General features: G+C 38.5%; 1 protein-coding gene across 3 annotated transcripts in view; it reads right to left on the minus strand.

Annotated features, from left to right (window-relative positions):
• Hpse2 (heparanase 2 (inactive)) overlaps positions 1 to 14,795 on the minus strand; it is a 649,448-nt gene that overhangs the window by 128,823 nt on the left and 505,830 nt on the right. For all 3 annotated transcript variants that reach the window (XM_076834902.1, XM_076834901.1, XM_076834899.1), the window contains 2 exons: positions 5,935 to 6,041; positions 1,051 to 1,165 (listed from right to left, as the gene is read on the minus strand). In XM_076834902.1, the coding sequence (XP_076691017.1) occupies positions 1,051 to 1,165; positions 5,935 to 6,041 (222 nt within the window). The remainder of the gene's footprint in view (positions 1 to 1,050; positions 1,166 to 5,934; positions 6,042 to 14,795) is intronic.

Raw genomic sequence — 14,795 nt, forward strand, 5'->3', positions numbered from 1 at the left:
TGGGTGCCAGTTTGTTCCCTGTTCTTGACCTGGAAACCTCCTGGCTCAGGATTTAGAAGGTGGAGGGAATGGGCTAGAACCAGGGAGGCAAATGGCAGGATCACTTCCAGTTTGGGTTTGTTTCCTGTGGATGCTAGGGCAACAGTAATGTGGTAGGAAGAACACTGGACCAGGCACAGGTACAGGGTCTAGGGCTGCTCTATATTCTTTCTCTTCCTCACCCCAGCTTATCAGTCCCTGATAAGGCAGAACTTGATCATCTTGAAGGGGAGACCCTGCTTGGAAATTCTTTGAGTTGATGAGAGGAGTCTGATATTTCATCATAGCCATGATATCTGCGTAAAAGAATAACCTACGAAATATTTATGAAAAGCAGCTTTTGTAGGATTTCTCTGACTGATCAATGAGTTCACCAGACAAATCCGGAACTCTGCTTTTGCCATTTCACTTTATTCTTCTACTTACTTTCCTAGAGAAGATGGTGCTCTGGGTAAATTCCCTCATTGTCATCTAGAGATTGACATCTAACTGTAAGCGTACTTCAGCCGTTCCCTAAGAGATGGGCTCCTACTGTATCTAATCTTGGCTAACACTCCCCCATCTGCTTTCAACATGTTGCATCTGACATTAACTAATGTCTCGTATTAGCATTAAAAGAAAACAATCTGGAAAAATTCACTCTCAAGCAGAGTTCAAACAGGCCACAAGTAGATGTGGAATCTCAACTGCACTAGGTTTGTTAAAATAATGTAATCAATACATAAATATTTAATAAATGTTAATAAATATAATGTAAATATATATGTAGATATGCATCCATGCATATGTATGTGTATGCATGAGTCTCTATATAGAGGTAGAGGGGTGTGTGTGTGTGTGTGTGTGTGTGTGTGGTGAAGCCCAAAGTCTATGAAATAGGTCAGGGGAATAGAGACAAGAATGTTTCTGTCTGATTTATGAAATTAACTGGCAACAGCAAAAGGAGAAATATTCTCTACAAAGAACTGAATGATATGGAAAAGAAAGTGGGAATCTTTATGCCACACTTACTGGTAGTGGGTTAAAATTCTGGTCCACCAAATGATTGTATCCATGATCAAAAAATGAGTGTCGTATCACAACATCAATGCCCTGATTGGCCAGCATTCCTAAAGTGTTGAGCCATCTATAAGGTAGAGGAAAAAAGCTACATCAGTACATTTCTAAAATGGCATGCAACAGATCTATACAGATTAACTATGACACACATATACACTAATATTCCTTCATCAAATTTACCTAGTACTATAAAGGAGAAAAATATTCTATGCATTGAATACACAGCTGTAAGAGATTTCAAAGATGACCAAATTTAATCTCTTTATTTTATAAGAAAAGAAACTGAGGTCCTGGGAAGTAAGATGAATCCCCCTTGGTCATAAAGTCACTGTTGATAATGACTTTTATTCCTAGAATACTAAAAAAAATGAACAACCTAGCCACTTGTGAACCTGATGTCATCTTCCATGGCCACAGGCTATTGCAGTCATAGGAGAACATCCTCAAACTCCCCTGCTTGCATCTGTCACTGTACATGTACCTTTCATGGGACTCTATCCTACATAGACCTATGACCTACACAACAGTTGTTCAGCCATTTTCATCTTTAATATATCCCCACCAATAGCCAATTCAATAACATTTTATTTGGCACTATAATCAACTATTGAGGGATGCAAGTATACTATTATTCCACATGTGTTATAATGGAAGACCTGTGTTGCTCACACACTTATCTTATACCCACTTTCCAGGGGCTGTCATCCTTCAAAAATACTGCCCTCTTGATTCCTCCAACAGTCACCACTGACTTTGCATTTATTTATATATTCAATTCATTCATCCTCTCATGCATTCATTTTTCCTTTCTCACTCTGCATTCTTCTGAAACTCGGGGAAACATTTAACTGTAACAACAAAGTGCATATGTAATAAACGTGACTTCAAACTTCAATCTTCAGATGAAAGATGAGGCATTTCACAGGCTGTCCCAAGCACATGTGTGTCTGGCTTCATCTCCCCTCTTCTCTCACCCTAAACCCTATTCCTTAAGGCTCTAAACCACATAAAACTACTCTTGATTACCCAAAATGCACCACGATTTCTTGTACTTACTCAAGTCCTTATCCATGTGTTTACTTCTGCTTAGAATTCTCTTCCTGTCCTCCTCCAACCCATGTCTTTTCATTTGGCAAATTTCTTCCCATTTATTAATCTCCAAATCTGGTTTCCTCTTCTAAACCCTGCTGCCCCAAAATAGCACCTTCCTCTAGACTTCTCCAGAACTCTTACTTCTGCCATGCCCTCTGCTAACCCACTGGATCATCACCACTTATCACCTCTTCCCCCACCAGTTGTGAGCTTATCAAGCATAGACACAATACTTAAACTTATACCCACACTCATCACAGTTCCTGGAACACTGTAAGTGCTCAGTACTCTTTAGGTTGATGTTTTTTTCTTTCTTTTTTTTTTTTTTAATCTGGATAAAATTAGATTCTAGGAACCTTAAGAATGACCATCCATCACATGGGGGAAATTACACAGTTATAATTTCCCAAATCTGAAATCCTATGGAGCCCCAAACCGATGACTTGTATAAGAATTAAAATTTTTCCTTGCTGAAATAAAAAGTGCTGCTAATTTTTATATTCTAAATATTATGCACACTTTATATTCTTTTTCAGATTTTTAATTTAATTTTATTCTCATAAAAACTAACACATATTTACTGATAGAATTACAACACAAAATAAAAAGTAAAGCAAAGCAAAACACAAAAACAAAAACTTTAAATCAAAAGGAAAATCTGACTATAATACAACAGAATCCTCTTTGTGTTTATTTTTGTTCAAATTGGGATGTGACCCAGACACCTGAAATTACTTTTGGAATGTCACGTGGCTAAGTCACTTGCCTTATTATCATCCTATGAAATCGGGATAACAAGTCGAGCTTTTCCCTTGGCATAGAGGGATGGCAGTTAGTTAACTTGTCAAACATGTCCTGTGTTAGAGTTATAGTGGAATTTTGAGCAAGTGCCTCTTAACCAGTGCTCTTTCCATGTTGGAACAGCACACATGTAATGGGGTCTCTATGGAGCAAGTAGTTATCTATAAGAAGAAGTATGTCTCTCTAGCCTTTCTAGCCTTATGCTTGTTGGATGAAAGAAGAAACAAAACAATGAGTAAACAGGTAATCACAGATGTGAGAGCCCCTCCATCCAGCAGCATCTATGTATCATACAGGGTTGTATCTTGGTGATTTTATTTGTGAAAAGATCCCATTTATTCCCTTATTCACTGTTTATTCAATAGTGTTAATTAATGAACTATAAACCCTGGGAATTATTTTCAACTATTGAGGATACCTACTTATACTTGTGTGATCATGTGTATCATTGGTAAAGCACTGGGTGTGTAAATACCCGTGCATACACGTTTACAGGAACAGTATCACATTCTTATTTGTGACCTCTTCAGAGGTCAACAACACAGGACTTGCACAGAATAGGTACTAAGCAAATAACTATCAATAACTAAATCTAATGTTTGCTAGTGTATGGGTAGTTCTTGAAGAAAATGATTATGGTCAAGACCACTGCTGCCTTATGGCTTTCACAGTAGAATTGTGTACTGAAGTTATCTTCATCTTTCTGAAGATGATAATAATAATGTAATGATAAGCCCCAGGAGAGGGGCTTTTTGTTAGTCTTCCTTCTATGCTCAGGTAGAGAAACATGGTAAAATGACTGCATATCCCAACAAGGATGCTGTCCCAACCACTATTTTCCATTCCACAAATGTTTATTGACTATCTATTATGTGCCAGACAACACTAGGTGCTAGAAACACAGTACCATGCCAAAGATATATCTGCATATGCCACAGAATCTCAAATCCCTGACTGGAAACGCTACCTTTGAATACTTATTAGCAGAAAATTCTGATTCATGCATGCATTTGTATGTGTCCTACTGAACTCATAGTTATGTGATATACTGAAAAATTACTGAGAAAATACCATCTATTCAATTTCTTGTTAGTTCCTTGGAGCTCCCCTCCCTAGAATCCTTTCCTTTTTTCCCCTTTCTCTAATTTATGCCACTTGGAGAACTAGATTCAAATGATATATTGCTGGGTGTGGATAGAGCTGAGATCAAAAAGGTAACAAAGAGATAGGAGAGAAGACTAGGAGCAGAATGGACTAGTTTAATCTGCTCTGCATCAATCAAGCATTTATTATCTGAAAGGTAACTCAAATCTAAACAACAATGTTTATCTATGTGCTGTGCAGTGAATACAGAAACATCTATGGATATTTGGCTGATGCTCATGATAAGGCAGTTCTTTATGCCTCCATAAAGGTTTGTTGTATTTCTCATTTCACAGCATTCCTTAAAGGGAAGAATGATCATATAAACCATCAGCACAACTGGGCTGCTTGATGGACCCCAAAGCAGAGTCATTTGGTGATGGCTGAACAATGGCCCTACCTCTGCGCACTCCAAGAAGTACCCTGCACCAATGACTGCCAACCTGGTGCTCACTTGCAACACGGCTCCTATCAAACCAGTGTTGATAGGAAAGAAAAATCTCAGCAAGTCTGTATTAAATGCAGATTCATTCCATTTTATTCACTTGAACATGCTTCTTGATAACTTTATGCCACACAATGCTAGATGCGAAGGATACAGAGATGAAAGACCCCAGGTATCACCATGAATCATACTGACTTATTATCCTCATCTACATTGAACAGGATTCCATCTATAAAGGCAATCCTGTTGGCTGGCCTGATTTGTCCCTCATGGACATATTAAAGAAGCTAGCTCAATAGAGGAGAACTGCATTGGACAATTCTTATGTCCCACTCAAATACCACTTTCTGCATGAAACCCTTCCTGAAACTCCCAGTCAGAGAAATTCTCTATTTCTTTACAGGCCTGTCACTTTCTTGGAAAGACCATGTGATGCAAAAAGAGAGTGGCGAAGAGGCTGAACTCTGGAGCAGACCACCTGGATTTAAGTCTGAGCTCTGCTGTTAAAGCGAGTGACCTTGGTTGGGTGTTACTTCAACTGTCACTCAATTTCTTCATCTGTAATTTAAGGATAATAATAGTTCCTATTTTACTGTCTCATTATGGAAACCATAACATCAATTTCACTGGTTGCTAAATTATTAAATATATATAAAATACTTTATAAAGTGCTTGGCACATGGCAAATTAAAGCTACTATTATTGTTGCACTTATCTCTGATAACTTTATGATATAGTTATCTCTAATCCTAGTACATCCAATAATATGCTTCTGAAGGGCAAAAACCACAACTTCTATTAACTATCTCCCAGAATTATGGTAAAAATTGGATGAGAAAATGTACATTGCCTGTTCTGTGGTTAGAACTGTAAACTTATAGCCAGGAATGGTGGGCCATGCCTGTAATCCCAGCAGCTTGGGAGGCAGAGACAGGTGGATCCTGAGTTCAAAGCCAGCCTCAGTAAAAGTGAGGGGTTAAGTAACTCAGTGAGACCCTGTCTAAATAAAATACAAAATAGGGCTGGGGATGTGGCTCATTGAATGCCCCTGAGTTCAATCCCCGGTACCTCCCCCCAAAACCTGTAAACTTATTAATAAAGTTCTTCTCATTATTATGTTACTGTTACTCCTCCTCCTGCTTCTCTCATTCTTGCTCTGATACCTTAGTCTGACATTTTAGTATTTAGATAAGGCACTAATAACTGTTAATTGGTTAAAAGTATTCACAGATGAACAGATGAAGAACTTTCAAAGGGGAGCAAGCTTTACCCAGCAATGGGCAGAATAACAAGCATGTGCAGCATCACTGTCCTTCTTTCCTGAAAGTCCCTGGGAATGCAATTGTGTTACTTACAAGAATCCTGCGGCATAGGAGTCTGACAGATTGTTTGTGCCTCCAGCTGAGGTAGTCACCACACCTTCAAGCCAAATCTTCTTTCCTGGAGTGTATGTATTAACCACCTGGTCAAACAACAAAGCAGAAGGGGATAATCAGTTTTTAAAATCTATTCCCAGATGAGAAGCAACACACATTCCCTAAAGGAAGTTTCTCTGATTCCCTGCTCCCAGTTACGTTTTCCCCTGATGACACACACAATTGTGTTGTCATACAACACACCAAAGCATTAACATTGACACATGTCCCCTCAAAGAAATTATGGTTTTTCCTCAGGAAGACCTAAGTGACAATGTGATAGAACAAATGCATATTCTAGGATGTGAGGTGACTTTAGGGATGAAAACACTTTCCATTGTCAGTACAGGTCCCAAAATAGAAATCATATTATGTTTCCATATTAACAAGTATTGAGAAGCAAAGTTTTCAGTATCCTTTATGCACTATCCACATGTTAGAATTCATTAATCATGAGAGAGTAGAAGGTGATGTTTTAGAGAATTATTTTATAATAGCAATGGCTTGGATATTGTAGCCACAGTTTGAAAATAACTGTAGTAAGTGTAAAAAGAAAAGTCACTGACCCACAGGTCAGATCCTACTCAGGGAGCAACCACAGCTGCATGCCTTCCTAGCAGAGGCAAAGCCTCTTGTCAAAATGTTGCCCTCTAAAATTTTAAAGTGGCTCAATCTCTGATCTACAAGTTTGAGATGGAAGTAAGGATTGCAACTGGTAGAAAGATCTTGAGGATGAACAGTGGAGGTTGATTTGAAATATTGTTAAAATTCACCCTTGGGCCTGGGTTTGAAGCTCCGTGGTAAAGCATATGCTTAGTATGTGTAAAGCCATGAGTTCAATCCCCAAACCTACAGGGGGAAAACCCCTTCACACAGAAAAATAAGTCATTTGAGGATGCCACAAGGCAGTCCTCTCACCCTTTTCAACACTGCTCAGAGTGCCCCACCCAGGGGAAGCTGGAAATCATAATGATGGAAAAGTAAGAAAAATACCTTAAATGATCACAAGGTAAAATTAAAGGACTATATCTGTGAGTTCCCTTAAAATGCAGTGCTAGGAATGCATCTGTGCATATGATAAACTTCATGCTTCCTTTATAATTAACTATAACTGAATAATAGATTTGTTTTTAACTTTTTGCCTTTGGCTTCCAGGGTATTCACAATTTAGTTTTGTGTTCAAAGACAGATATTAAAGTGAGATAGTTGGAGAAAGAGGATTTTGTTGAACTAAACAAAACTATAAACACTACAATATGATTAAACCTTGAAAAAACTAAGCTGAGTGAAGGATGCGAGGCATAAAAGGCAAAACACTATCTGATTCCATTTATATAAAATATCCAGAACAGGCAAATCCAGAGAGAGAGAAAGTAGATTAGTGGTTTTTTAGTGTTTTAGTCAGCTTTTTTTTTGCTGTTGTAACTAAAGAACAACTGTAAAGGAGGAAAGGTTTATATGAGGGCTCACAGTTTCAAAGGTCTTAGTCTATAAAAGGCTGGCTCCATTCCTTGAGGCTCGAGGTGAGGCAGAATATCATGGTGGAAAAGTGTGGCAGAAGGAAGCAGGTCACAGGTTGATCAGAAAGCAGAGAGAGAAAGAAATTCCACTCTCCAAATACAAAATATATACCCCATAGCCACGCACCCATTGAGCCACTTCCTTCAGCCACCTCTGCCTTCCTCCAGTTACCTCTCAGTTAATCCTAGCAGGGATTAGTCACTGATTAGGTTAAGGCTATAGCCCAATCATTTCTCCTCCAAACTTTCTTGCATTATCTCACATGTGAGATTTTGGGGGACACCACATCTAAATAATAACAGGATTGAAAAGAAGGGAGTTTGGGGGTATGTGAGCACAGGGAGTGACTACTAATGAGTGTGAGGTTTCTTTGGGAATTGGAATTGAGCATGTTTTAAAATTAGTTGGTAATGATATCAAAATTCTATGAATACAGTAAAATCCACTAAATTTCATACTTTGAAAGGGTGAATGTTACGTGTATTGTATCTAATATATATATATATATATATATATATATATATATATATATATATACACTCTAGCAAAAAGAGGTAGAGTCTAGGAGTCCATTCTAAATATAAAATGTTAAAATATATTAGTTTCTATGGTATGAATATAAGTCCCTTTGGCTCCTATCACCCAAAGATTAAGAGAATCTTTGATTATGGAAGTTAAAATCAAATAACAATAAAAGGAAAAAAAGTCAAATATAGGTGAAAACTGGTCACCTCTGAATCAAAGATCTAGATCAGAGGAAGGTCCACAGAATGGTAGAAAAAGCCGGAGGAGAATATGAAATTGTCTAGAGAGAACATATAAAAATGAGGCTAGGAAAGGAATCAGGATTTCTATCCAACTATATTAAGGCGTTACCAAATGCACTAATATATTTATTCAACAAATATTGATTAAGCACCTGCTCAATGCCAAGCAGGTATATAGCAATGAAAATAGGTCTCTGCTCTCATTGGCTTACACTGTGGTCAAGGGGACTTGGTGGTGGTGGTGGTGGTGGGGTATAATTCTTTAAATAGTGGTCAGGGAAAGCCCCCTGAAGGTGATCTCTGAGCTGAGACCTGAGTGAACTGGGCTTAATCCCAGTTGCCTCATCCTCCTCAAATTATTAGTGGGGAGGCAACACGGTTGTAGTTAGGGGAATAGTCTTTGGAGACAGATCACCTGCATTTGAACCCTGGTTCTACTGTCCATTCATTGTGTGCCTTTGAGTATAGCACAGTACCTACTCTGCATTTCTGTTTCCTTGGCTGTAAAATTAGAATAATAAGACTACCTGCCTCAGAGGATTTTATGTTATTTAAACTACTTAATATTTGCAAAGCACTTGAAATAGTGTCTGGTATATAGTAAGTACTTAGAAATATAAACCAAAATGTTATCTAGATCACTCTCCTTGCCCAAGGCACATGTAACTGTGTCTACATGAATCTAACATCAGCTATGGTTGTTTTCCTTCACACACCATAAGGGATGATGGGGAATGTCCCAGATGTACGCTAAGCTGCAGAAAAGGCCACTTTAGAATATAAAATGCATATAGCTTTCACATCAACGTAATTAACATTCAGAGTAGTTCACTTATCTACTCTCAATACAGACAACTCCTGTCAAGCCACACAAACAAAAATCACAGTGAGGTAGAACTTTGATACAGAATCTACATCAGTTATATGAAATACCTTGTGGGTAAAACAGTCCTAGAAAGCATTAATGTGACTGGTTCTAGGAGCAGTCAGTGCAAATCAAAAACTATTTTCAGAGTATTTTCTGTTTGGGACATAGTGGGAGGCTTGATGAGCTGTGTCTTCCGTGAGCAGAGAAGACCAGCATGGTGACGTGTGGTAGAGCTACATAGACTGACGTTGGGTGCTGGTTGGGCCTGGGGAGGAAATCTGTATGGGCAGAAGAAGAGAGAACAAATTAGGAAAACCAGATGGAACCAGCTGCAAAATTCCCTTAGAAAGTGAAACTGTAAGAAACCAAAGGCCATAATTCACCACTGTGGTTTTCTGAGAGAATATGATTCTCCCTACGCTGGAAGAGAGAAAATTAGAGGACTTTGGAAAGAAAAAGCGTTCCTGGTGAGAAATGATGTGCCAGTGAAGATTATTTTAAGGTATACATTGTCTGGGGAGATTATTTAAGTGAGGGTGGAGGGAAGTGGGGCTTTTAGTTCCTTTTCAGTCCTTTTGTTGCTAAATACTTCAGTCCTTGGCCCCATGTGGTAAAAGGAGCTTTGAGGCACCCACAGAACTGTTCAGTAAATGGCCAATGGCTGCTCAGAACCCCTGGGCCTGCTTGAGGTAGAATGGCATAAAGACAATCTCTTCCAGCTCCCTTCCCTCAGATTTTAGGGTCAGGGACTGTCAAAACTGTTTCATGTGGATACACTGAGGGAGGAGGGTAAGAGAAGAAAAAGAGAGCACTTAGGCAAAACATCCTTGATTTTTCAAAAAAAAAAAAAAGTTTAATTTTCCCTATGACTTCAAATTTTAAAAAGGGAAGGAAAAACAGGAAAATAACCATTTATGTGACACCTTTTCAAAACTGGGCTTCCTTTTCCTGCATTTCCTTGTTTTCCTGCCTCCAATACTGTGACCTAAGTCTTTTAAAAGACTCCTGAGAGCCTGGCTCCAGCCACTGGCTGTGTGAGAGATGGTAGCACTGTAACAGCAGGCATGTTGTTTACGGTTATCCACACCAACACCTTCCTTAATGAGAAAGGAAGCAATAAAACAGAAGTAGTGGACAAGCCAGCTGGGCTAATCAGCCCTGGCAGGAGGCCCATCCTCCAAAAGAAGCTGGAGTCCATTAATTCCAGCATCTCATCCACTTGGAAGTCGACCTTCCTCAGGACCTCAGAAGAGCAATAGCTCTTTACATAACCAGAGTGGTCCTTGATGTAGCTGGTTACAAAGAGCTGGATAGCTTCAGGAAGCTTCTTAAACCTTACCCACACAGCTGTTTCTTGCCTCTGGCAGTCTTGTTCCCTTATCATATTTAAAAACGGTCCAGGAAAAAATTTATTACTGTTTCTATGTTGTTTCTTTCCAGCCTTCTTGTGTAGGTTTTGACTCTGTGCTTATCTACAATCTTAGACCAGGAGGGGCTCATATTCATCTGTCCTTTCCTTCCTCACTGCTCCTTCCTGTGATTTGCAGCTTATCATTTATTCCTTGGTCTTCCTGCCTATACTCTTTCTCCTCCAGCCTTTCTTCCACACTGATGCCATTAAGCTAACAGAAATCCCTCCCCAGTTTAAGAAAAGTAACAGTACTCAATTCTTCCTGCCCACTGAAAGATCTGGTTGATGAGTTGGCAGATGTGCTACAAGTAGTTTGTGGTCTTACTGAAAGCCATGTTCAGTGACCCGCATATTAAGATGCCAACTACTTAATTTAACTTGGTATCTAAGACCCTTCAGAACTACCTCTTAGCTACCCCTTCTCCCATCCCTTCCCACATGGCCTATGGTTCACTACACAGAGTAAACTTACCACCTTTCAACTCTGCAATGTTATTTTAAGTCTTTACTGGTTATGTTCTCCCTTCCCCTCCTCTCACCAACACTATCTGATATTTTTTTTTCAAGGATTATTTTAAAAGCTATTTCCTCTGTGAAACATTCCTCAAACCTTCAGGAAATTATTCATTCTTTTCTCTGGGTTCCAAAATTCTTTGAACTTATATCTGATCTTGACCTTATCAGATTTAATTGTAATTTTCTATTTTTTAAATTTTGTCACATCTAATGGACATTTTGGATTACTTTGCTTATTAAATATTTGTTAAATAAATGAGAACATACAAGAAGCAGCATTTTATTGCTGAAAAAGCTAAGTTTCAGAAAAGGTAACTAATAACCTCTATAACAAAAAGAAACACCAAATGCTCACAGTTCCAGTTCAGGGTTCTGATACTTTCTAATTGAATTTTCCTGTTTTAGAAGACCCACAAGCGTCTGGCTCACTGAATTGCCTTCATATTTAACATGTCCTTCTTCGGTTAGACAGCCAGGCTATTCTGAGCACAGTCATTCCAATATCTCATCACATTTCACTTGATTTATTTCTTCTGTCTAATGTACTTTCTGTCAGTTTCATTAATTTTTTTCTGTGTAATTTCTTTTTATCATCTTTGTGTTCTGCTGTGCCATATTTGTCCATTTTCTTTTGGTATCAGATCAATTTTTAATTTGTGGCTTCTGTTTCTACGACACTTTTAAGATTTAAAACTGTACTCTCTGCTCTTGTTATCTCAAACCACAGAAAAGCAATTGAATGTAATTGCAACAAAACATAAAATTAAAATAAGAACATACATAAACAAGATAAAGTCACTAGGGAGGTAAGGAAATTATGAACAGATGCAAGAAAAGAAGAAGAAAGTTTCAGAGGCCCAAAGCAATGACTGCGCTCAAAGGGATAAGTGCTAGTGGAAAGAGCTATTTGCATTTAAATCATTCTTCCTCCCTCTCCCTTTTCTTTTTGGTGACTAATCAATTCCTCAGGTTTACTGCACACTTAGCCCACTTGTAAGTCACAGTGTCCACCAGCCTCAGTGGTAATTTTGCTCTTGCTCAGGACAAACCCTAGAATCCTCCCACTTCCAGGTTGCCTCTCCCTTCTGAAGAAGCATTTTCCCTCAAGTAGCTATTGGTTCCCAGGGCCATTGCTTTAAGTAGCACATTCCTTCTCATTGTCCTTCTCTTGCAGTATAGCAGGACCTTGTGACATACTGACCAAGAGCCTGTGTTCCTAAAACATGGATGGAGTTCAATGGATGAGAGTTGTACTTTGAGAAGCCTTGTCCTCTTCCACCCTTACTTGCCTAATATCTTGATACCCAATTTTCCTTCAATCCTCACCTCTAGACCAATCATCTCAGATTATCAACTGATTGTGGGGTCAAATTTATGTTCTCTCATCAAGAAAATTCAGCATTCTTCTATTTTGGGGGGAGGGAGGATACTGGGAATTGAATTCAGGGGCTCTCGACCACTGAGCCACATCCTCAGCCCTATTTTGTATTTTATTTAGAGACAGGGTCACTGAGTTGCTTAGCACCTCACTTTTGCTGAGTCTGGCTTTGAACTCATGATCCTCCTGCCTCAGCCTCCCGAGCTGCTGGGATTACAGGAGTGCACCACCACACATGGCTAGCATTCTTCTTTGAAAGCTTTTCTAATCCTGAGTGGTTAGAAAAATAAATATTATATGAGTTATAAAAGAAATGGTTAATAAGGGTGGGAGACATAGAATAGTGTAAGGGATGAAGGTAGGTTCTGGGGTTAAATGGGCCTTGGTTTGGATTCTAATTTTACTACTTAGTAAGCTCTGCAACCTTGTGTAAATTATTGGTTTCTTCAATGAATTAATAACATCTATGCACTCAATAAAAAACACCCCCCCCCCTCAAATAATAGGTCTACTATGTTTTTGTATGTTGATGACACATTTTTCCATTTTAATGCTATTGAAATCAGAATGGTTTTTGTCATCACTATCAATCAAAACTTGCTTGCTGTTTCTTCCTAGATGTTATTCAATTGATGGTGCAATTCATAATTTTTTGTGGATTAAGAATCAAGGGAAGACTGGGGCAGAGCACTTGCCTAGCATGTGTGAGACACTGGGTTCGATCCTTAGCACTGCATTAAAAAAAATAAACAAAATAAAGGCATGCTGCCCATCTATAACTACCAAAAGAATTTTAAAAAAAGAATCAAGAGAATATTTATTTCCAAGAATTAAGGACATCAGAGTTCATGATTAAAACTCTGGATCTCTTGTGATAAACATACTTTTAGGGTAGATCCCCTGTAATATCAGTGTCTTTTTTTTTTTAAAGAGAGAGAGAGAGAGAGAGAGAGAGAGAGAGAGAGAGAGAGAGAGAGAGAGAGAGAGAGAGAGAGAATTTTTTAATATTTATTTTTAGTGGACACAACATCTTTATTTTAGTTTTATGTGGTGCTGAGGATCAAACCCAGCGCCCCGCGCATGCCAGGCTAGTGCGCTACAGCTTGAGCCACATCCCCAGCCCCAATATCAGTGTCTTAATATGAAAATAAAGAGCCAGACTTTCCTTTAGCCAGATTTTCCTTTAGGTCGGCTTAAAGTTTTAGCTCCCACTCCCACAGGCTTTTATCAATATCCTGGGAAGGTCTCTATTAATGTAACTGTATGATTAGATACCTTTAAAATTTGAAAATTTGCTTTGTCTTCTTTTTCTTATAGAGGTCCCTATTGTATAAGCCTTGTGCCCTATAAAATTTAGAATCGCTCATGGATGTCATCCCCACGTATTAATGTGATACAGTTTGTATTTGAAGTCCTCTGCCTACTCTGAGTACTTCCTTGGCTTGTGTTCTTCTTCCCCTCCATTGAAATCTGCTCTTGGGAAAGGATCCTCTATTGACATTAATAACTTAGTGTGAATTTCAGCCAGCGTCCTAAACCTCTGTTTATAGTTTAGAGCATTTTCCTAATGTAGAGAATGTTTTTTTTACAGGGAAATATCTGGCATTTACAAACAGACTGAATTGTTATTTGGGGCCATGAAGAGACCTTTCCTTTCCCCTAAACACAAACATAGAAGACATTCTCCTACCATGCTTGTGTAGAAATAGCCTACAGGGCTATTTAACACTATAGTATAAAGTTAGGAACATCGTGAGGTTCTTCTTCAGAAAGAACACCAGAGAGCCCATACAATGTGAATGAGACATGGCTTCTTTACTACTTCTACTATTTTATTCTGCCAATTCACTGCCTCTTCATTTGTGCCCCCTCCCTCTAGCATGTCAATTGATAGGGGATATGATAGGCACTGGCATATCAAAATTAGCATTCAACAGTATTGAATAAGTGAGTGAATAAATGAATAAGTCAAACACTGAATTTTTGGTGATACTACTGTTCTTACCCGAATAATGTGCTTTCATTTTCCAGTTTTCTTCAATTAGAGAAGATTGATGTTATCATAGTCCTCAGTTGCTCTTTAATTGCCACCCCTAGTTATTCTATGATCTTCAAGAATAACAGTTATTTATCCCTGCCTTTTGATAAGCTAAGAGGCTCAAATACAAGGGTAAACTGAAAGTTTGAATGAGGAAAAAGGTTTCTTTTTGAATGTATTAGTTACTTTTAAAGAATTGCATATCTTTCTGCCTACTTCCATGGTCCTGCAACTAACATATTGGAAGAAGCAGCATAATATTACTGCATTTATGGAGACTTCAAAAGAGTTGACTTTCATTA

This window comes from Callospermophilus lateralis, chromosome 15 (assembly GCF_048772815.1).
Source record: "Callospermophilus lateralis isolate mCalLat2 chromosome 15, mCalLat2.hap1, whole genome shotgun sequence".
NCBI classification, from domain to species: domain Eukaryota; kingdom Metazoa; phylum Chordata; class Mammalia; order Rodentia; family Sciuridae; genus Callospermophilus; species Callospermophilus lateralis.